At 35.3% G+C, this 25524-nt stretch overlaps 1 protein-coding gene across 1 annotated transcript in view; it reads left to right on the top strand.

Annotated features, from left to right (window-relative positions):
• The window catches only part of LOC129280415 (uncharacterized), a 49598-nt gene extending 24378 nt beyond the window's left edge, over positions 1–25220 (top strand). Inside the window, exons 8-24 of the mRNA XM_064112055.1 lie at positions 508–551; positions 2244–2418; positions 3360–3479; positions 4367–4451; positions 5320–5431; positions 6954–7000; positions 9198–9339; positions 9835–9947; positions 12135–12237; positions 13175–13331; positions 14447–14513; positions 15783–15849; positions 17183–17268; positions 19145–19265; positions 20014–20055; positions 20933–21016; positions 21487–25220. Of these exons, the coding sequence (XP_063968125.1) occupies positions 508–551; positions 2244–2418; positions 3360–3479; positions 4367–4451; positions 5320–5431; positions 6954–7000; positions 9198–9339; positions 9835–9947; positions 12135–12237; positions 13175–13331; positions 14447–14513; positions 15783–15849; positions 17183–17268; positions 19145–19265; positions 20014–20055; positions 20933–21016; positions 21487–21588 (1667 nt within the window). The 3' untranslated portion in view covers positions 21589–25220. The remainder of the gene's footprint in view (positions 1–507; positions 552–2243; positions 2419–3359; positions 3480–4366; positions 4452–5319; positions 5432–6953; positions 7001–9197; positions 9340–9834; positions 9948–12134; positions 12238–13174; positions 13332–14446; positions 14514–15782; positions 15850–17182; positions 17269–19144; positions 19266–20013; positions 20056–20932; positions 21017–21486) is intronic.
• The last annotated feature ends 304 nt before the right edge of the window (positions 25221–25524 follow it).

Genomic DNA, 25524 nt, shown 5'->3' with positions numbered 1-25524 from the left:
AAACAGTTTCTCAGTGGTCTTTAAATGGACATTAATGAGTTTTCAAATGTATTTGCTAGATCTTTGTAAAGTCTCTCAGTCTTCACTCTTCTGCGAAGATCACTATAACATTGCTGAAAAGTAATTAAATGAGGCTGAAAGACCATAAATATTCCATATATCTCTACTCTATAAATCGGTAATTGAAATCACTCAAAGGTCAATAGTTTTAATATTCCAAAAGAACTTTGCTCTAGGACTAGTGTATTATGTTCAGCAAGAATCACAGTCTCTGCCATTTTTCCAAAGTTCTATCGAGGGTCATGGTCGGTCTTTGGAGCTCTTTCAGTTGTGATCAGTATTTAGAAATCCCAGACAGATTAAAGCCAGATTACATTTCAAAGATCTTTCAATGAAGATGCTTTAAGGGAAATAATAAGAGAGATATTGAGAGAAAAGGGAGAGAGAAATAGAGGGGATAGATTGAGGATTTTGACATGTGTATTCAATTTTATCAATTTCCCTCAGAATCACCTCTTCAAATTATCGGTTTTCTGCCACCAGACCTAAAGGTAGGTACAGTGTATGCACTAAACAATGACAATTTTCATACTCTTTTGTTGATACAGTATATATGTAATAAACAAAAATTATTTCTGCTTGTGCTTTAAGCTCGCGCTATTTTATTTAGTGAGATACACATCCTTTTCATGATTACAAACAGTCTGCAAAATGTGCTTTATTAAGGTCAGAATTGAAAAAATCATCCGTTTCTGTTTCTGTTTATGGTAACTCCCGTATTAAAAGTACTCTGCAGGACAGCGTTTTGCTGGTAAATGCCAAGCTGGTATATAACCAATTACCTGGGAAACATTTTACGTCTAATAATCAGTCATAGTGGCTGACCATATAGATGACAGATATTACTCTCGGGCCTTTTTATCAAAGTGGAGATAATGGCAAAGTGAGGATTCGAACTCACAACCTTGCGATTATGAGTCCAATGCTTTAACCACTGGACCACACAACCCACATCATCTGGCGCTGAATCTGTCCCTTTTTATGTCTATTTTACGCCTATTAATTAGATACATATCCTCTTTGAGATCTTTTTTATGAATAGTGTATAGATGATCAATATTTCCTTTCAAAGAGAAGACACCGTCAGACCATCAGTTGAAGAAAAACCTTGGTTTACATGTATGATTTATTAAAAGAAGATGTGTAGGAAGAAACTTGTACATGTATCTTGTATTGAAAATGTATAAAGAATCCAACTGATTAAATAAATTGTATTAAAAGAAATAAAACATGCATCTTGTATTTTAAAATGTATAATGTACCAACTGATATCAAAGATCTCTCATTCGTTTGTATTTTTTCTCATTTGATTACATATATCTGTATTTGTACTTTGTTATTTTGTTATTTGTTGTGTTATCTATTTTTTGAGGGGCCCACATTGTACAAACATTGCTTTTTAGTGGGTCCCTCCATTTCCATCTTAATTTAATCTCTATTGAAAAATAGTATACATATTTAAAACCTACAATGTGTTGCCCAAATTGTCTTAGTGTTTTTTTTGTTTTCTTCACAACATATGTATTATTAATTTTTCTTTTTTTTTTGCAACGGATACAAATATTTATGTTTATATATGGTATACAATTTGTTTTTGTGTGATGGAAGTGAAATAAATAAATTTGAATTTGAATTTGAATAAATTTGAAAGAAAAATAACCTATACTAAGCTACATGTATTGGTGCTTTTGATATGGCAGTATAAATTGTATTATAAAATCTGGTTTTGTTATGCACAGAATAGCAAAAAGAAAGACACGGATTGTAATTAACAATACTTTGAATAAGAAAAAGGCAAAGATACAACATCTGACTTACAATCATCTTGGTAGAATTGAACAATGTCCTTTGTTTTGTAAACAAAGAGAAGCGCACTGAATTTTCAAGAAAACAATGATGTATAAGCGTGAATATAAGTCATAGAAAATATTTTGAACGAACATGCATAATTTATGTTGCTGGCTTTGCATAGTTATGGTTGATTGGATCAATCGCAACTGTTTGTAAGACGGGGCCATCATCACTCAAATTTTTATGAAATTTTCACAGTATATTTGCATCATGCTTCTCTATTTATTCAATTGAGTTTTTGTCTAAGGTGGACATAGCCATTGAAAGATACAGGTTCAAGGCAGTCCAGAATATAGAATGATGTGTTTTTTAATCATTTTTTTTCTTTAAAGGAGTCATTTGAATCCTTGAGAAAATCGCTCTTTGATGACGACAGTCTGTCTAACGACACATCATCTGATGATAGTGATTCTTATGTATCTGTTGCAAGGAGACTGGACTCCTTTCTCGATGATATGCTCGAGACCAACATCACTGATCTCCTACATATAGTACAAGATGACATCGGTGAGCATTTTGGTCTGATTCTGTTCTATGTTCTTTGCTTCATGATTGTTATGTATTCTTTACATTGTCTTCATATATGTTAAATGATATTAAAAATAATGATGATGATAGTTCTCTTCCTCCTGATAGGTGTCATGAAATATCACCAAACATAAAAAAGGGATATGTACATGTACATGTAAGACCATTTTTTTCTGATCGCTTGAAGGTTAACAGATTTTGCACAGTATGTTAATTTCAAATACTTTTTTTTAAATCTCGATATTACACATTCTGCAAGTACCGGTAGTTATATTGTCATAAGTCAATCGACTGACAACTTGTACGACGCCTACTTAGCTTGTTGTACACGAACAAATGGGAGGCTGAATGTCAAACATTTGTACCGTTGCACACGTACCGTCCACAATGTACCGTTGCACGGGTCAGAAAAAGGTGACGTCACTATGAAAATTATGATTCAACATATTGCATGCTCTTAAATGCAGTTGCAATATACATGTACGCGAAGGGCTTACTGGCCAAATGTGCATTGCTGCTGCAGATATGATGTGCGTTTGAAGGATTTTCCTTTAGCTTCCTAATATTTTTCTTATTTTCATAGATTAATGTAGGAAAAGAAAAAGATTATTGTTTGTATTTTCTGAGGTGTCTTTCAACACAAATGGCGGATATTCTTATCCGTGCAATGGTGCGACATTTTGCATTCGGTGAAAGAATGGGACACTCTATTCAACAACGCATTAGCCATGTTGTAACGCCTCGTTGAATAGAGCGTCTTTCTTTCACCTTATGCAAAATCCTGCACCATCGCACTCATGCCTATTCGCTATTTGTACATGTATATTATATAATGTACATGTAGGCCCTACCATTTTTTACGCTCACAATCTGGACACATCTTTTGATCTGAACTGGTAGTCACACTGCTTATGTTACAGAATTGATAGCTCTTCCCCTGGATACCAAACTTGATGTACAGTCGATCACCTTTGGATTGGACAATGAAAGCAGGTCATCTCTACTAGAAATTAGCATACCAATAGCATCCTTGCTTGAAGGTAAACTCACAAATTATTTACCATTTGTTATCTTCTTTCACATGCAAATACTTTCTCAATTTTCGAAATAACCGGTGTGTTGGCTCAGTTGGCAGAGCATCTGCATCGCAACTGGGAGGTAGGGAGTTCAAGCCCCTGCCAGGTCAGAATAAAAGATGCTGAAAGAAGGGAGTTACTGGTACCTCGTTTGGCGTTCAATGATTTAAGGGATTTTTATTGAGCAATGTTGGTTTGGCACTGCTCAGTAGCTGCCATATCCACAATCAATGGTGCAAAATGACATTTCGGATGATTTTGATTTGTAACAACAAAATACATGTATTATTACTAGTAGTACACTTTATTATTACTAGATAAGAAAATTTTATGAAATTTGCATGGGTTTTGACGGAGTAATAAAGGAAAGTTTACTCAATGTTGTTATCCTGTGAGCTTTTGTGCTAAAGCACGCCTCTTGATTGCATTATTTGACCTTCATTTTGATAACCTCACAGTCCGCTTGAAAAAAGTACAATAAATATGATTTGCTGTATGTTTTGCCCACCCGGAATAGGTAGTTACATGTAGGTACCATATGTAAGATGTGGAAAATTTGATGAAAATGACATGGAACGATTTTATTCTCAGTGTGGAACAGTTTTAACGTACCAATGAGGAGCACATGATACATAATATGCATTCTCATTGAAAAGAGTGTGACTCTTGATGATGATCTCACCTGGGAATTGATCTCATCAATGTGTTATTTACCAGACGCAACTTGGAACATTGAGTGATGTTTACCTAAGCACAAATCATGTTGCAAAATATGAAATTGACCGGTACTTTATTCAATGTAAATGACCATGCGTTGTTTTGTTATACAATGTACGTGTTTGTCTCTGTAGGCCACAACGGGTCGCTAATAGCTGGTGCGTTTGCCGTTATCAAGCTCAAAAGAAATGGCACTGAACGTATTCATCATAACGTCAGGTATGGCATGTTGACAATTAAGGTCTGGCCAAATTCACTTTCAGCCAATCAAACGGCACAATTTTAGTTGTTTAAAGAAGTGTGTAACTTGATGTTTAGCTTTCCGAAACTATGTTTCAACAACTAAAGTAGAGTTCATTGAATAAAGTTACAATCAACCGCTCTGAAATGCAACATTAGTATGATTAAAAAAAAAAATCCTTGACAAAAGTGACCCAGTGCCAAATACAAGCTCCTTTTACATGTACATGTACCTTATGAAGCTGTAACTTCCCATTTGCTTGATTTAAAAGTAAATTTGCAGATGACTATGACAGTCATGTATTTCTAAATAGGATCCACACTAATTGATATGCATTCATGAGGTAGAAATTAGAGTGGAATGTGCACAAAGTAGGGTACTTCCATTATCTAGAAGTCATTTGTGCTATCAGGGCCCCGTCTTACGAAGAGCTGCGATTGATCCGATCAATCGCAACTATGGATGGCCAGCAACGTCAACATCTACATGATGCATGTTTGTTCAAAATATTTTCTAACTATGATGTATATTGCATTCATTGTTTTCTTGAAAATTCACTGTGCTTCTCTTTGTTTACAGAGGACATTGGGCAAATTTCCTGGAGAAAAGATTATGACACTGATGGATTTCCATAGAGTTACGATTGATTTGATAAATCGTAACTCTTTGAAAGGCGGGGCCCTGGTGGGTGTTTCATGACTCTATGCACAACTGGTGGCCCTTTGTTAAAGGAACTACATGTATAGCATCATTTAAACTCAAGAAAGGATCACCGGTCATTTGTTAAGTCGCTGGTAACTCACAATCAGTTTTAAGAAACATCTTTCTGATCTTTGCATTTTACAGTGATTCTTCACGGAGTGGATACCTGAACTCAGATGTGGTTTCTATCAAACTTTCCGGTGTAAACACAACATATCTGAAACAAAACATCTCAATATCTTTCCCGACTGCCAAGGTTGGTAGATTTTTATTCATTAAAATATTTTATTTTGCCTAAATCTTAGAAACAAGGCTTCGCTATCTGTTTTCAGTGGTTTTTTTTACGTGTTGCTGATGTTATAGGCAGGTTTTCCTGACACTTCTGTACTTCCCACATAATTAACATTGAATACCTGTTGCTGTGGTCGAGGATAACATTACTGTACATGTATAATTCATTGAGCCCAGATGCTTGCCCAACATACACAGCATGATATGTACACTAGAAGTCGAATCCCAGTAGTTTTGTTCATTCATTGATGAAAGGTAATGCTGGTTGGTGTTTGATTTCATTGTTGGTCAATTATTGCCAGAAAATTATCGCCAATAACATGATACATTATATTGCCAAGTCTGAAAAAAATCATTATATGTTCATTATGAGCTACACTTCCTTGACAGCAGGGAAGGGGGAAATTAAAATAAAGCTTTCTTTGGTGCTTGTCAATAAATAGCGGGCATTCGGGTACCAACTTAAAGACCCGAATTCACAAAGGTGGTTTTGAAAACCCACGGTTGGGTCCATGGTTTATGCAGATTTCCTGTATATATTATGCTTATTTTACCGCGTATATTAAATAATGTCCAATGCTGATGCGTGCTTTTATTACACTGCGTCAAATTGACGCCTGTTGCCGTGGTTATCCATGCTATTTTATTCATGAGTCTACTCTACTGTTTTGAATAATGAGTCCACTCTTCAAACAGTGGACTCATTAATAAAATACATATAGCGTATTTAACCATGGTAACAGGCATCAATTTGGCGCACTGTGACAAAAGCGCGCATCAGCGTTCGACATTTTTCATCCACGTGCCCGATATGCGCTAAATTAAGCGTAATTTATACAGGAAATCTGCATAAACCATGGATTCAACCGTGGGTTTTCAAAACCACCTTTGTGAATTCGGGCCAACAAGTTCTGAGCTGGTTTAAAGCAATACAGAGCACCATATATTTGGTCAATGAATAGTGATTGACTTTTCAGAATTATATTTATACAATTATAACAATATTTTGGTCATATCATGTTACCGCAATATATCAACATAATCATGAAACGTTTATCAAATATTATTTTTTTTTGTCAATATCATATGATTTCGAAAATACAGTATCAAGATATACATGTAGCCCAGCACTAGTAGGTAATATGTTATGTTTGCACGGTTCGAGTCAATGATGGCATAGGGGCTCTAGGAAGGAAGGGATGGGGTGTGATTAAAGGGATCTTTGTCTGACCATATTTTGACATTGATCAAGGGGATAGAATAGCTTTAATGTTTTTTCTTTGTAGTGGATTATGTTTTAAAGATACAATTAAAATTATTTGTACTGCACCAACAATGCTCTCTCTGATGATGGAGCATATTACAGAAGAAGAAAAAGGGGTTTAGAGCAGCTAGGTTACCTATACACTGTATCAGCATACATTGTAATTTCTATTGTATGACGTAAGCTTATACTGATTTGATGGTGTCTTTTTTTTTTTTTCAAGACTTCTGGAAGCGGTTATTCACCACACTGTAGCTTCCTTGAGGAAAAGTGAGTAGCATACAGTGTCTTTTTTAAAATTGAAATACACAGAAAATAGGTCAAAAGAGCTACATGTAGTATGCCTTGCATATTGTGGTACATGTAACTACATGTACCGGTACTTATCACCTGCTGTAATATAATGTATAGGCCTACATGTACATCTGGACCCCCCCCCCCATATGAACTTAAAGCTAAATGACAGTAGTTGCAGTAAAATACTGATTTCGTGAGTCTGTAAAACCAAGGTTAAAGGGATGGTCCGGGCTGAAAGTATTTATAGCTTAATAAATAGAGTAGAATTCATTGAGCGAAATGCCAAAAATTTCATCAAAATCGGATAACAAATAACAAAGTTATTGAATTTTAAATTTTAGCAATATTTGGGGAAAACAGTCGTCATGAATATTCATTAGGCGGGCTGATGATGTCACATCTCCACTTGGTCTTTTGTATTTTATTATATGAAATGAGGTTTATTCAAATTTTTTCCTCCAAGAAGTAGAAAAATTGGAATGACAGCTGATTTAGTGCATTAGATATTTATTGCTGCAACTTATTTCATTATAAGGGAGACATATTATTCACACAAGTATGAAATCATGAAAAAAATATGATTTTATGTAATAACATAAGAAAACGGAAAGTGGAGATGTGACATCATCAGCCCACCTAATGAATATTCATGACGACTGTTTTCACAAAATATTGCTCAACTTTAAACTTCAATAACTTTTCTATTTGTTATCCGATTTTGATGAAATTTTCGGCATTTTGCTCAGTGAATTCTACTCTATGTTTTAAAATATAAATACTTTCAGCCCGGACCATCCCTTTAAGTATTACTATATCATCGTGGATCTACATGTAGATCTGGTACAGCTACATAAACTGAAATTTGTGAAATCATAATAGTAAGCTAAAAAACGATCACACTGAAGATCGCCAACACAGATAGGCACACGTGGGACAGTGTATTATTATTGCTGGAATAAAGACCCGACGGAAGTGACAGAATCCGCGCTTATTTTGCTTATTTCTCAGCAATTACACAATTTCTTCCAGAATCCTTTGGCACATATTTTTTATTCATACAAACAGACACTTTGGTGATCATTATATTAAATTCTGTAAAAAGAGATCGTCCCCACAACTGGAATTTATCTTTAATCCTTAACATTTAATATTTCAAGGACTGTTAACTACTTAATATCACCTGCTGTAATATAATTTATAGATTTACATCTGGACCAACCCCCCCCCCCTCATATGAACTAATGTCTATTACCCCCTTAACCATTAAGATTTCAATGACACTTTGAACCTCACATTACCAACAGATCTGAAATTTTTTGCATTTCAAATCGTCATTTGCTATAAAGATGGGATAAAAGGGCAGAACACAAGTAGACCCCTTTTAGCTATTTAATGGCAAGAAGGGCATATATGGGAATTTTTCTTTCTTCATCCAATGTGTCCAAGTGTCAGAAAATACAGAAGAGATAGAATTTCAAAGTTTCCAAACTAAATGGACAGATCACAACAGCCAACACTCAAACAAAAATTAGAGAGTTTTCACAATCACGATGCAGCTGCTCTTTACAACGCACCAATACCTTTGAAAATGCGAGACAAACCACAATGGAGAGCTGAGAGGTTTTTGTCGAAAGTCGGTGGACTGGGACAGCAGATCGTCCGAAGATTTGCACCGGACGAACAATTGCACTATGTCGTCCAGAGTCAAGAGATGCTGTTACGGTCCACCAACTTTTGACAAAAGACTTTCAGCTCCTCATTGCTCTTCAACTTGCATTTTCACAGGAAATTGGTACGTTATAGGGATCGGCCGCCTAGTGATTGTGAAAACTCTCTATTACCAAAAATGAGAGACCTCAGCAATCCGAAATTCTGTGGATCACGGAAATACACTGAATTTTACAGAAAAACATAAGCGGATGATATACATGTAAAGATGATCTGGCACACATACATTGTACTTTCTGTTTTATTTTAATGCAGGTTATTTGTCACTGCATTAATTCTGATTAGTTTCAGGTGAACAGTGATTTTACTAAAACACTTTGATTTGTGCAGTAGAACATATGTAGCTGCACAATATAGAAGCTCTTTCTTATTACTATCATTATTATTACCATTATAAGAGAAAATATTCATATTTATGTTTACTTCCATGTATTCCTTGAAGTGAGGGGTCTGGATCCACCTGGTCCCTGAGAGGTTGCAGCCGGAAGAACGTTGCTGAGGGGGCGTATTATGATGTCATCACGTGCACCTGTAATCACCTGACTAGTTTTGCCATTCTTATGCTAACGAATATTGATGTACATGTAAGTATTAGCATCTGCAGCATATAATTACGGATAGGGGTGGGACGGGTCGTTATAATTGAGTCATTAGTGATTTTTCGCAACATCAACACGGACATAGAACTTGCGGTGCATAAGGGAAAATTGAGACGCTACCTTAGAAATAGAAATCTGTGATACTGTATGCCTTGACCGGTTTGATCGAATTTGATACATGTATGAGTTGGATCAACTTGGCCCAATATATGTGATATATTGCTATATGAATATCTTTAGAATTACATGTAGCAACCATGAAGTCAATGTATTATTTGGCTGGATCTAAAAGTTCAGATCTCACTATCTGTATTACTAGGGTATCTCATATACATTTTATGGGTAGATATCATGTTTACTCCCTAAAGGAGGCAGTTTTCCTCTAATGATAGTGCGGACGATGTAGTCTGGTAAGAAGTATAATAGAGATACATGTATAACAAATGTTCTTAAAACATTGCATTTTCCCTTATCTTTCAGGCGACAGTAGCTTCTAGCAAACATTCATTCATCCTGTCGATAGCGACCTATGCAGGTCTGACATTCTCTATTATTTCCCTTGTACTGTCTCTGATTGCCTTCTTCATCTCCAAGTAAGTTTATTATTAAAGGGATGGTCCAGGCTGGAGATATTTATATCTCAATAAATGGAGTAAAAGTCACAAAGCACAATGCTGAAAATTTGATCAAAATCGGATAACAAATAACGAAGTTATTGAATTTTAAAGATTTGCATTATTCCGGTGAAACACTTCTAGGCATGTCTTTATGAATATTCATTAGGTGGGCTGATGATGTCATATCCCCACTTGTTCTTTTGTATTTTATTACATGAAATTAGGTTTATTCAACATTTTTCTACCAAAAACTAAAACAATTGGATTGACAACTGATCAAGTGCATTAGTTATTTATTGCCGCAACTTATTTCATCATAATGGAGACACATCATTTACACATGTATGAGAAAATGAAACATTTATGATTTCATGTAATAACATTAGAAAAAGGAAAGTGGGGATGTGACATCATCAGCCCACCTAATGAATATTCATGACGATGTGCATATAACTGTTTTCACAAAATATTGATAAACTTTATAATTCAATAACTTCGTTATTTTTTAACCGATTTTGATGAAATTTTCAGCATTTTGCTCTGTGAATTTTACTCTATTTATTTACAAGTGTAGATATAAATATTTTCATCCTGGACCATCCCTTTAAGGATATCATTTGTTTTATGAATGTACATGTATTGATGGTGCATGTAGAAAATAATATTGATAATGGAATTTTGCAACGCCCATGCCCATTTTGTATGCCGACTTATGATGATGATGATGATGATGAATATTGGATCCCATTTTTTTCAGTTGTATTTATTTAGTAATCCAGGTTTTACATTTTGTTAAGTCCCCGACTATGATGGTGGCCAAATTCACCTCACGCTAATAGAAACCACCCTCACCCCTCCCTCCCTCTACTCTAAGTCTATTGAGTGCACCTTCCTCCCTCATCCCGACCCTCCTACTCTCCTCCACCACTTCTTTTATGTCTTCTTCATCTGCCCCCTTCCCCTGTGACCAACCACCACAAACTCATCAAGCCCCCTTCTAAAACATGGTCAACATCCCTCATCAACTTAACTCCACACCACATTCCTGATCCAACATCTCCATCTTCCTTTCCATCAGCTTCATACCAGACATCATTTACTCCATTGCTCTCTCAATCCTTCTCAATATCCCCATCTCATTTGCACTCAACACCAAGTTTTCCTTCTGTACAGTACACATTATCGCCGATATCATGCAACTCCCACAAATTAATCATTTCAACTTCAGAGGAAACATTTTCTCATATAACAACTCTCCACATTCCCTAAGTAAACTTCACCCATCTAAATCTTGCCCTTGCTGCCACGGCTTCCCTCCACTCAAACTCACCCTATCCCCCAGGTATGAAAATCCTTTCACCCTTTCCAGCTTGTCACACATCTGTTACTACATGTATATTCCACCATCTCTCCTGGTTCTTTCTCACATTTTTTCTGACACAAAATTTCTTGCGAGTCTCGGGGTCACTCTACATCTTTGTGCATCTCCCATGAATCCATTTCCCACACAACAAGTTGATCCATGGATATGATACATGTATATGTAGTTACATAATCTGGGTGAAGTAATGGCGATGTAAGTAGTGTTAACTCTTTGCCTGCCACAAACAGAATCACTCCAGCGCCACATTAATGTCAAGGTGCAACCTGAAAAAGGGTTTTGTATGTACATGTACTATGCTAATTCAGCTCACAATATGTTTTGATTGGTTTCTTGCAAAGAAAACCTTTGTGTGTACATGTACATAGTACAATGCAATGCTCACATCACTATTGTATGTGTGTATGAACAATAGACTTTTACACTCTGTGTGTATTTTAAATAGAATGTAACTTGAGTCGAACTTGGCAGCCAGCTGTATGTGACTCTTGTCGAATAAAGCGGGCAAAGAGTTAAGAGTATTGGCTGGCCTGGACAGTATCTTTTATTTTTCCTCTCGTCTTTTAGACAAGGATGAAATTGGTCCTTTAAAAAGGTTTATATTTGTTTAAATTTCCTGAAAGACGAGTAGGTCAATAGTAATAACGAGAGTTGTTCAGGGTGTTAAATGTCTGTAACAATTGAATGAAAACAGATAGTCAAAGCTGAATTCAAAAGGTGACATACATGTACATCTTTGGAAACCAATGATATCTCATCATCTTTCTTGATCTTCTTCTTAGGATCCAGACAACCCGTTTGTTCCTGATGAAAAACCAATGCATTGCCATGATTTTGGCCCAAGGGCTGTTTGCTGCTGGAGTAGTTCAGGCAAAAAGGATTACAGTAAGTCTTGTTTTAAATACCATAACACCGTAAGGCCTGGGAAAATCGTATCCTTGTGAGAGAATTATTACAGCATCTATTTATATATTGGGGGAGGGGGCTGCTAAGTTATGGAATTACCAAGATAAGAAACTTCCTCAATCCCACTAAAAATCATATTTAATGCATATCACTTTGTTATATTTCTTCAAGACTTCACACAAATATTTTGTATCAAATGTACCAGCCTTTTGAGAGTTGCCGTTCTTATTTAAACCATTTCTTTAATACGCACAAATTAGGGACATGTGCTGCTGAGGTAGAGGATTTTAACATTAACAGTTTTCATATGAGGGGTCGTCGTGGTCTAGTGGTTAAGACTCTGGTTTTTCAATCTGAAAGGCATGTGTTCAATTCCAAGCCATGGCGGGTTTTCCTTCAGCAAGAAATTTACCCACATTGTGCTGCACTCAACCCAGGTGAGGTAAATGGGTACCGGCAGGAAGTAATTCCTGAAAAAGCTGTACCACCGGAATCGGTAGACCAGCTTAGCTGGGGTAATATATGAGTGCCTTGAGCACGTAGCAAGGTGGATACGTTTGCTATACAAATCCTATATTATTTTTTTCTATATGATTCGAGTGCTGTGATTTCTGTAACAACAGGGTTCCCAGCCCATCAGGGAAATCAAGAAAAATAATTTTACTTTTTTCCAGTCAGGGAAAAATCAGGGAAATTGATTAAAAAAATACCTCAAATCAGGGAAAAATGCCTCAAATGAGGGAAAAATCACGGAATTTTGTTATCTTGAAAAGCTGGGAACCCTGATTAACGAACATCTCACACTACACCTAACAGCCCCAAACTTTTCTTTCTCATCTTCTATCCTCTTCCTTCCTTTAAAATTTAGAAGATTACACCTGTCATAATTTATTTTAAAATTCTCTTTTTTTTCAAGGTGCTTTGTGGGATCGTCGCAGGGGCAACCCATCTGCTGTTCTTGGCTGTCTTTGCGTGGATGCTGAATCAAGGGATCTACATCATGTTACAGCTTGGTATCCGGCGTCTTACTAATGTTCAGGTTAAGAGATGGCAGTACTCTGTGATAGGATGGGGTAAGATTTTGATTTAGATTTGTTCATTTTCCGTTCACAAAGCACAACAAAATCAAACAATACATAGTCAAATTTAAAGTACAACATCAATCGGAATAAGGTATAAACAATGAGAACTAATGCAAACTAAAGTAGATTTGACTATAATAACTATATAAAACAGTATGGAGGGGCTTGCCAAGAAAAGCAAAGCTTGTATGGGAGGCAAGCCCCCGTAACTTAGTTTCAATACGTATATTACAAAACTATAGTATAAAGGAGCAGGGGCGGATCCAGCTTTTTATAAAGGGGGGGGTTGGGGTGGTATGCGAGGGAGCGTAGCGACCGAGTCCAAGCGAGCGGAGCGAGCGAGGTGGGAGGGGGGTGTCCCCCCTCCCACAGTAGGGAAAATTTTTGAAAATCTCTGTGTGAAAATGGCGTTTTCTTGCATCTAATAAAATTACAAGTTAAAAAAAAAAGATAAGATTAAAAAAATGGTCCCCCCCTCTAGATCCGCTTCTGAGGAGATAAAGGAGTATAAAGCCAAACTGATGTTCCATAAATCTGCTTGTGAATAACTAACTTTAATGACTTTATGCAAGAGTGGTGACCATTTCTTGTGTTTCATGTATCCCTATGTACATGTAGCTTACTTTTATAGCACCGAAGAACAGGTAGCAGTCGTGTGTAAAGAAACTTGGTAATTTTGCAAACATTAAAATAGAACATCCACCTGGTGGGGGGGGGGGGGGTTACAAAGATTTAAGTGTGAGTCGCAGTTAAAGATAAATGAAAGTTGTTGCAGTAAACACTGATTTCATAACAAAGTCTGTTTGATTGGTGCAAAGTGAATCATAAAACCTGTTATAATATCAAGTTTGCAATAACAGTTGAAGCTACCAAAATTCCCAAATTGTTCAATCTGATTGGCTGGTAGCAAACTTGTTATAGTAAATGAGCATTTTGTTATTTGTGAAACAAGACCCAGGTGAAAAGTAGTTTTAAAATCAAACAGGGAAAGTACATTATTTACATGTTCTAATATTTGTTGAGATTTGTCTATTAGGATCTGTCCCTTGCATTTTAATTGAATATACATATACATGAAACTCTGTTGCTTTGAAATCTGTTACCAGGTATTCCATCAGCTATCGTTGGGATTACTTCAGCAGTTGACTACCGACTTTACCTAGATGGAAGCTAGTGAGTACCAAACACATGCATGAATCGCCAGGGAGATGGGGGGTATATGTGTTTTCTCACCAGATTGGAGAGGGGGAATGACCTTTATGAACACTAATTTTTTTTTTCCTTTTCATTTGCATGTAACTAATTAAAGTTGTGATACATTTATTCTTCTCAAATCTTCTTCTTTTTTTCTTGTCAAAATGACTTTGGCTGTGGCAATTTATCAATTGTGTATTAACCCTAAAAGGACTGGGCTATTTGAGATGTATTGAGGCCGGGGGGGGGGCAAAATGGCCCCCCTTCTGATCTCGGTTGCCGTTCGCACGATCGGGCCGAAATTTGGCACGCACATTCTTTCCACATAAAATACAAACTAGTACCAAAAAATGTGCAAATTTATTCATGAAAAACATTATTTGCATATTTAACACCCAATTTCACTTCAAATTTTCTTCTTTTTTTTGTCCAGGTGTCATCTTTTAATCTACAATGTAATTGAATAAAAATTGCAAAAGTGAATTTTTTAACTTACATGTATGTTTTTGTTTGTTATTTTTTATTTTATATGTATTTCTCTGTTTTTTCATCTTTTGTATTTCATTGTTTTTTTCAATGGAAATTGTTACAGACATTTAACAACTAAATTAAACCCTTAATTAATTAAGCAGACCAATTAGAATGAAAAATAATCACCCTTTTATGAATTTCTTCTCCCATACACTTAGTACACAAAGTATAAAAATGAGCCATTTTCAGCATGACATCGCCTCTTAAAAAGTCACGTGGGGTAATGATGCTCTACCTGTATGTCGTGAATTTGGTGTAAAAAATTAAGCAAGACTTCAAAGAAAAAAGTCATAAAATTTTGCAGCATTATCTCTTTTCGTTTGGGAAATGTCGCGTGAAGCATCGAGGGGGGGCATCATGCCCCCCTCCCCCCGTCCTTTTAGGGTTAAGTCAGTGCAACTATTTGCATGTTTGTGCATGTTAAAGGAGTTCTGTATATGTAACCTATTCATTCACGTTTTTGTTTTGAAAATTGTGGATATGTTAAAATGACGAATTTTGAAAATATACATGTAGAACTCTTTGGAAGGCGTTAATTAAACATTTTTTTATAAATTTGTTTATGAATTCAAACACAAACAACAAATACTACATTCTAATCACCTTTTTGTCTTGTCTGAACGAAGTTCGGCAGAGACCTAGTGTTTGTATATCATTATCAACCTTGACATTTTGTCTCATTATTTTGTTTTTCTTCTTATACTCATATGCCTGTAGCTGTTGGCTTGCGACTGTTCGGGGTGGAGCGTATGCTTTCATTGGCCCAGTGCTTGGCATACTTATGGTAAGTTATTGAAACCATGAACCATTTGGCTAAGTTGTACAATGTATGGATATTGTACAATCAGTGCAAAGGAATGGAATATTGTACTAGCATCGTACTATCAGCACAAGGACATTGTGAGATGTGGTATGTTGGCTCAGTTGGTAGAGCGTCCGTCTCACAACCGGGAGGTCGGGAGTTCAAAAACGTTCAAAGATGGGATTTGCTGCTACCCTGTTTTGCGTTTCAATGATTCAAGCCCGGGGGGGGGGGGGGCAGTCAAATATATTGCTGTACACACGCGAGACCAAGGAATTTCAAAACACCCCCTAAACAAGTTTTTCTCTGTGTGCAAAATAACATACCCTAAATACGTTTGACCCCTCGATTGACCATTGTTGACCAGTCTTTCAAAACCACCCTTTTTATTGAAAATCTGTGTTTTTTATGACCTTAACGAGTCCATGCGCGGACCGCGTCCAAAACTGAAAAAACACCCCTTTAAACACGTTTTTTGGGTCATGCGTGTGTACAGCAATATATTTGACTGCCCCCCCCCCCCCCCCGGATTTAAAGAATATCAATTGGTCAAAACAGATTTTCTGAATATTTCATTCTATGACTATTGTGAAGAATAAAATAGGGATTTTCATTTTCCTTTTTATTTTTCATTTCCAAACAGCCTCTGCATGGCTTTGTCTTTGGTCCTATATGATGCCAAACACAAGAAATCGAACGACGGTCGTACATAATTCAAACATAAAAATTGTAGCCCATAAACCATCTATGGTACCATACCACAATTTTTTTTTACTAATCCATTGTATAATGCCTGTCTCACATGTACATGTAACGAGACGTAATTCGGCTCTTCAGACCAGATTTTTCAGCAGGGATGCCAAACCTTCATTTTTCTAATTGATTGTTTTCCCATAAATTTGTATGTGTTTTATTGTTAGTAACTATGATATGTTTTTATGACTCCAAACTTTCCAGAATTTTTTAGACAATTTGTAATAATGAGAAAGATAAATACATGTAAGCAGTGTTTTGTGGCAGTTTATTAAAATTAATATTTTTCATTCATTTTTATGCACATTCCTGAAAATACCCTTTTTATAATCATAAAAAGATGAATCAAATACGTCATGGCCCTGCAACCCCTTGTCTGAATTTAATGATCATGGTACTTATAAGGGCGGAAAAGTCTCTTATGCATGCTCCTTGGCTGGACAGTTAGTTGGGTGGTTTTTTGGAGGGGGGGGGGGGATAACAATCAGAAAATTGTTATCCAGCAACAAAAATATTGTGTATTAAAAATGTATTTATCTTTTTTTTTTCATTATTTTTTCAGGTCAACTTGGGGATATTCTTTTATACGATTTCTCGTTTCACATCCGTGAAAGCATTCAAGAACAAATCAGAGAAAGGCAAGATAAGGTAAGGATATATTGTAATCGAATACATTTCCAAAGCATATCAAGAATGCAGATGTAGGACAGTTTGTTTCGTCTTTGCAAGTACATGTACATGTATTGTTATACAAGTGTTCTGTTTCACCTGGCAAGTTACGAAATTATTCTTCATAAAAGAAAACGTGATCATGAACAGGATAGAATCACAAAATTGTTAAGAACAAACCAAATTAGCAATAATGATAAACAGTGATGATGGTTATTGGTATTTCTAAAGTAACTTTCAGAATTGAATCATACTAGAAAAACATTAATGTTACAATTAATTATACATACATGTATAGCCTGGTTGAAAATGGATTTTATAGTTATCAAAAAGTTTATCATATTTCCTTTTCATTCATAAGTTTCAAAGCTAAAAAAAGATGTTTTATTATTTTTCTTATCAGAATTTGATTTAATATGTATTGTGTTTTTTGTTAAACATTAAAAAAACATTTTAGAACAAACATTTTAAAAATCTTAGAAGAGGGACATATTGTTTTGTTAATGCTGTAAAAAATCATTAAAAAGTGATAAAAAAACACATGAGGCTTTTGGTATTGTTATAAAAGCTGGGGTAATAGTAAAGGTGCTTGTTGTAGAAAATGTCACATTCCTTACTAAAATCAAATGCAAATCACAATGCCTGCTGCTGATTGGCCAAGATTAAGATAAGTTTGATTTATGGATTGAAGTTTGATTGCAACTATGCCCCAAGATCAGTTCAGGTATTCAAATAACCACCAATTACTCTCATGGGGCGTTGCAAGAAATTCCAATTTAGGCGTATGTCCCCAAATCAAGTGTAAAATCTTTGATGAAGTGCACATTTTGTAGTTGATTTGTGTTCAATTACTAATGAATTTTGTTGCAACACCCTAGTACATGTATGTCTTAAAGGACAATTCCGCCCCAACATAAAGTTAATTCGAATAAAAAGGAGAAAAATCAAGCAAGCGTGACACTGAAAATTTCATCAAAATCGGATGTAAAGTAACAAAGTTATGACATTTTAAAAATTTTGCTTATTTTTCACAAAACAGTGATATGCACAACTCAGTGGCATGCAAATGAGACAGTCGATGATGTCCCTCACTCACTATTTCTTTTTTTTTATTGTTTGAATTATACAATATTTCATATTTTACAGATTTGACAATGAGCACCAATTTTACTGAACCATATAGTATGAAGCAATGCTAATTCCACATGTTCAGGGAGGAATTAATCGTTGTTTCATTTGACAATGAGTAAAAAATTGGAATATTTCATATTTCACATAATAAAATACAAAAGAAATCGTGAGTGGATGACATCATCAGTCACCTCATTTGCATACTGACCAGGATGTAGACATAACCATTTTGTGAAATTAAGCGAAACTTCAAAATGTCATAACTTTGTTATTTTACATCTGATCTTGATGAAATTTTCAGTGTTATGCTTGTTGACTTTTTTGGGGGGTGGACTTGTCCTTTAAGTTCGGGCTTATGCTTGATTTGCAATTGAATGTTAGTTTCTTTCAATGCCACATAAGTATCACTCCGTGTGAGGAAATCTATACAAATGTGTTCATTTGGTGACACGACATTTGCTCCTGCTACATTTGCTCTGGTCTCAATATATAGGGTTAGAGTTAGGATTGTGGTAGAGTTTTTGGTTCAGGATAATGTAAATAATAAGGATTAGGGTTTATTAATTTTGAAGGTTAGGTTTTATGTGTGGTTTAACGTGAAGATTTTCCGTCGGAGCAATTGTCGCCGGAGCAAATGTCATGGAACCGTTCATTTACCCCCCCACTCTTTCTCTATTTGCCCCTCCCCTCCCTTCCTTCTCTCCCTCCCTTCCAATCTAACTAGGTCCACTCTTCGAGCAGTGAGTGTCCTCTGTCCTATCCTTGGCATCACCTGGGCTTTGGGATTGTTCGTTAGGGTTCATATCTCTTTGGAGTACAGCTTTACCATCCTCAACTCATCTCAGGTAAGTAAACTTATAGATGGCAGAGATGATTTTGGCAGTGATGGTGATGATGGTGGTAATGCTAGACATGCTAAAGATGATGAGGGTAACGACGGCATTGATGATTGTACATGGTAATGTTTTGAATGATGAAGGTTATCATGATGCACATAATGATCGTATCTGTTAGTGATGATGAGGATGATGATGTTGATGGTTGGCTGGGCGTTTTTTTTTCACGATAAGAATACATTAATATAAACAATTTAGGTGTATGTGTAATTATACAGAATTATAAACAATATACAGCTACTGGTATACATCTTAACAAGTTTTAAGAAGAATTCATGTTGGCCTGTTTCTGATAGTCAATCCGTTCTTCTATAGGGTACCGTCTTACAAAGAGTTGCAAGATCTCGTGTAACCTTACTTGGAAATAAATATAAGGTGACACGACATTTCCTCCTGCGACATTAGCTCCGGTCTGAAAATAGAGTGCATAGGGTAAGCATTAGTATTGTAAAAGAGTTTTTGGTGCATAATAATGTAAAGATAAGACTAGGGTTTATTTTGTTTTGGAGGTTAGGTTTTATGTTTGGGTGCAGATTTCCCACCGGAGCAATTGTCGCAGGAGCAAATGTCATGGAACTGACTGGAAAGCCAAACACATTTATCCCTCTCCAATTCAACCCAAGGTGTGGTGAAAGATGATCATTATAGCTTGCTAAATAATTACTTATATTTGTTTGTATTTCACCTTTTTTTCCAGGGAGTGTTGCTCTTCATATTCCAGGTGTTGTTGAATGAAGAGGTAAGAGTTAATACCCCAACACAACCACAGATCAAGGATTTATTTAAAGGGGGTGCACTAAAAGATCAAGGGCGTTTTAGGGTCTCCAGACAAAAAGTGAATAGCTCCCCCCCCCAAAAAAAAAGGGGGGGGGGGAGGTCATCACTCCAATCTCGCCCCTTCTGTGCCTGCCTCATAAGTGCCTGCATGTTTTTGTATAGTTACATCATTTCAAATTCCATTTTTTTCGTTCAAACATGAACAAGTATGTGTATTCATACATTCATTCAGAATTTACTCTAACATGGTACATCACACTGTCATCCTTTTGCTTTTATTCAGAAAGAATTTTTTTCAGCATTTCAATATATATTTTTTCCTGAATGATTAAGATCTTCTTTATCTTACTGATTTTCATCAGGGGCCCGTTTCATAAAGAGTTACAACTGTTGTAACTTTGCCATAATGTCAGCTACCGTGGAAACAAGGCTCAGCAGCCAATCAGAATCAAGGTTTCCACGGTAGTTGCCATAATGGAAAAGTTACAGCAGTTGCAACTCTTTATGAAACGGGCCCCAGTTTTGGTCTGTGTAAGCTTTCTCTGCATCTCTCTTCTCTTACATGGATTTCAATCTTAACACCCACCTACATGTACATGTACACTAAAGATGAGCCATAACCATAAATTTGTATAAAAGAAATTGCTTCTGAGAGAAAGTCAGGTAGGCAGTGAAAGTGTGATATTGTTGAAAAGAAATTAAATTCTTGACTTTTTTTGTTAGAATATTTTTATTGCTTGCTTGATTGATTGATTTTATTCATTTTTTATTTTTTTATTAATTCATTTATTATTTTCTTTTTATATTTATATATATATATATATATTTTTTCACTACAGGTGTATGTTGGAGTGAGGAGGAGGATGAGACGTCACATCATTTATCCTGTTGGTACCACCGAGGCATCGCAAACTGAAAACAAAGTATGAAATATCTTTTCTTTTTATTATTTCAAAGACACTGTCTCTATCCAAGGTGGGTGATAGAGGTGTGGTTTTATCCAATTCTCTATCCCACCTGCTCAATTTTTCTTTCATTGATTAACCCTGTTAGTCCAGGGGTGTTGTTATTTTTGTCAAACCCCTCCCCCCCATTTCTATCACACATTTCTTCTGTCCTTCCCTTTTTTTAATAGTCGATTATTAAAAATTAATGTGAGGTGATCGCTACTGCCCCCACCCCCTTTGGCACTGCCCCTGGTTTCATGTTGCTTGATCAAGATTCAGAATTTCACAGAACACGGCGGTGGTAATGGAATAAATTTTGTCTTCCAAGTCTTCCAGCCTATCGCAAGAGTATAATTATAAGCATTCAATGTCACAAGATACATGTATGCAAAAGGTGTGTCTGCGTGCATAACTATCCAATTGCCCCTCTTATTGTCTACTTTCAGAGTGTCGCCATACCAACCATTTCCACTACAAGACAGGAAACAAAATCGTCATCAGATGAGAGCGGGAACATGGATATGGAGGTTGTTTCACTTAAAGACTAATAATGAGCAAACCAACTCAGGGAAATTGAGATAAAAAAGTTTTGAATAAGTGGAAGTAAAGATAATGAATTAATGATTTTGCTGATATAGTATGGGAATATTAATAATCTTTTTTTTTCAAAGTTCAAGGATGATTTTATTCATACATGTACAGGTATAACATTTAAAATTAAAATTCCACACTGTATACATTGGCAACTGAGTTAATCAAAGTAAAAGACCGATGGCCCGTTTTTAATAAAGTATAGCCAGTCGGAATGATTTACTGAAACTCTCAACAAACGTTGCTACAAAAAATAATTTTAATCTACTTTTACTATGATCGGATTTCACTGTAGATAGCTGATGGTCATTAAGGGTGTTTGAGAATCAGAATCAACACCACAAAATATGTGACCAGTCTTGATTAACGCTGTCAGCTCAACATTTTTAGTTGGGACGTTTTTCAGTTGGAACCCTCATACATGTATCCCAGTGAAGGCAATAGTGCACAAAGTTACTGTTATTGTAGATCTACAATTGTACATGTAAAATAAAATCTGAACTTGATGTATACATTGTGTGTAAATCACAGCTTATCAGTTCAATTTGCATTTTTCAATATCCTTGATCACTTTTCATAATGATTTATTACTCATGAAATTATGTAGACATACATGTATCTCTGTAATTGATTAAAAGCCACAAATTTCAGGTTCCAGTCCATTGATCTTTTAATATAGGCCTACAGCATTTTTAGAATGCGTTTATTCTTGGTGTATCTTTGTACATGTATATACTTTTTTTTTTCATTATTTTAACCTTCAAAATGTTCAACCATATAAATTGTCAACATTTTGCTTGCCAATTACATACATGTATGGGCATTTTCACGGTAACTGACGTTACATGGCACAATTTTACACACCTTTCATTGTGTGTATGATTACATGTATCTCTAAAACAACAAATGAAAGGTGTGTAAAATTGTGCCGTGTAATGTCAGTTACCGTGAAAATGCCCATGTATAGAATTTTAAACTTAAGGCAATAAATCATTTCCGTTCAGTTGAATAGCATCAGCATGAATAGTATTGTGATATCTGGTAGATTAAGAGTAGCTATACCGTATACATGTATCAATTATATTGTTCTACTCTAGTTCAGGTTGCCCGTTGTTATTTTTTTTTTACCACTGGTACATTTTGTGTCATGTTATAACATTGTTCAAAACAGATACATGTATCAAAAGAAGTGTATGAATTTTAACATACATGTATACACATTATTTATGTCCATACCAGTGTGCCTGCATGTGGTAAAAACATACTTTAATTTTGATACTTGAATTCCATTTTTATGACTTTTGCAAGGTATATTTCAGTATCTGGACCAGCTAGAGGAGCTGGAATTCTAAAATGCAATACTTCAGAGTCAAGGTGTGTGTACTTTTATTGTAAAGTCATTGCCTCTAATAATAAGGCTATGTGTTCAGTGATATTTTGTACTTGATATGAATTATAATATCCATGCACAATTCACCTTGAAATTTGTAAATCATGTAAATATAGTAAGTTATTTAAGGAATGTAAGTTTCGTTCATTGCCTTCTTTCGAAAGTCAATGTCTCATATTTCATAAAAAGACAAACACCAAGTTTGATACTGTCTTGTATTCCATTCTTGTCTTGGATGTATTGCAGAAGTGAGGCATACATGTAGGCACTCCTTCCCCAACAACGATGGCGGCAGGAGGTCAACACTGAAATCTTAGTCACTGTTGAAGTTTTAGAAATGTCATCATAACTTAGAAAGTATATACATGTATAGGTGTACACCTATTCCATGAAACTTGGACATGAAAGGAATTAAATGTTAATCTTTTATGAGTTTCAGGGTGTGTGATTGAGGTTAAAGGTCATTTTATAGGGCCAATTAACTTTGACAATGTTGGTGGTATTAATATAAAAAAAGATTTACCAGTGTTATAACTTTCAAATGTCACCCTAACTCTGAAAATGATGTCAGGTCACAAGGCGAAAAAGACAAAGGTCATCTGGCTTTGAGGTCAATAAACTGATAGATCAAGTAAAAAAAAAATAACCAGAGGTTAAGACTTTTGATAAAATGATTCTGAAATTACTGGTCAATGTTATCTTAAACATTGATGTAATCGTTATTACAGCCTTACAAGTATCAGAAATTGGATAAGTGTAATTTCAGGGTCAAGGTGAAATATCTTTTCAGATCAATCAACTTGAACAAGATTTGATATTTTGTTTACTAATGTAAAAAGTATTGAATCATATTGGTTGAAACTTACATGTATAAAAGATTATTTTCAGATACCACAAATGATATGAAATGAAGAGGCCTAACAGTTGTCTTGGTCAAAGGTCACTTGAGGTCAACAAACCTGTGATTTTATTATCAAATGATTGTGTATTTTTTATCTCTAAAAAATTCTCATTAGTTGTTTTCAAAGTCAGCACTGTTATGATTTCCTGTCATGACTGTATCATTTTTGTAAACATTTCTTTTTAAATGTTATATTTGAATTTATTTTGAAAATATATGTGCAATATTTGAAATCTAAAATGCAATATTTCAGAGTCAATTTCTAAAATTATTTAAAGTCTTTGTCTATTTTTAGATTTACACAATTTATGTGTTCAATGTTTATAAATGATGTGTGTATATTATGACAAAAACTTCAGATTGATGTGCACCATCCACATTGTAACTTATAATATTTGTTAATTCTTGAAGAAATTCAGTTTTATTCTAAGTGGTATTTATAGAAAAGTCAATATCAAGAATTTATGTCGGCTTTTTATTGGTCATATTATATTGACTGAAAGGTACATGTGCATTGTTTCTGGCAATCTTTTCATATATTCATTTATAAGCTTGGATGGAACACATTTATGGAATCATATTACTGCATATAGTCTCTCGAGCAAGTTATTTGACAAACGTACCATGAGGTCAGTTCAAAAGAGAATCCCATAGATCTTTGGTATCAAGGCTCGGCAGCAGTCCTTTACGTTTTCTGCGATAATTTTAACAATGACGATGTAAGACAATGTTAACGGTCATGTGAATCTGCCGATATGAGGCCACTGTCTCTGGGGCAGGTTCCTCAAAATTTTAAAGTAAAATCAAACGCAACCCCAAATTCATGAAAACGAAACCCAAGGAGCAAGTTCACTTGTATGAAAATAATATGTCGATTTATATAGCGCTGTTACATGTTAATATACTGCATATCATACTTAACTGCGCTTTGATACATGTACAGTACGTGGTATATTATTACCCCGGCCGTAGCTGAGCTGCCATATCGGCGCTAATGCGTGAAAACAGGAAATTTTTTCAAGGAATAAGATCAATTTAAGTTTGGGTATAATTGGACAAACAATAAGAAAGTCATGAGCATTTGAATTTTGAAATCACTGATCATATGGAGATCCTCATATTGGCAATGTGAACAAGATTTGTGATGTCACAAACAGTTCAATATGTCTGTTTCAAGTTTGATGATTTTACTTCAACACTATACCATTGTAACACAAGTATTGATGAACACTTTATGTATCAAATGTACGATATGACACCCTGAAAAGCCATAATAAACTTCCTGCACTCAAAATGAATGTAAAATTGTATTTTTTAAACTCTGCTTCAATTCCCAGTTTTTAATTACAAAGAATATAAATGGAGGGGGGGGGGGAAGCATCCCAACATCATAATATTGATAAATGAAGCTTCTTTTTTGCCTGTACCAAAAAACTGGATATGATGGAGGGTAAAGCATTTCCGAAATACTTTTTGCTTTTGAATGAATATTTTAATTATAGTTCATTGTGATTCCTCCAAAAATGTCTCTTTGTCCACTTTCCTCTGCAATTTTCCTCTCCATAATATTTTTTAGTCACTCTATACATGTAGCTTTCACAA

This window comes from Lytechinus pictus, chromosome 17 (genome assembly GCF_037042905.1).
Source record: "Lytechinus pictus isolate F3 Inbred chromosome 17, Lp3.0, whole genome shotgun sequence".
NCBI classification, from domain to species: Eukaryota; Metazoa; Echinodermata; class Echinoidea; order Temnopleuroida; family Toxopneustidae; genus Lytechinus; species Lytechinus pictus.
This window is presented reverse-complemented; position numbering and strand designations above follow the sequence as displayed.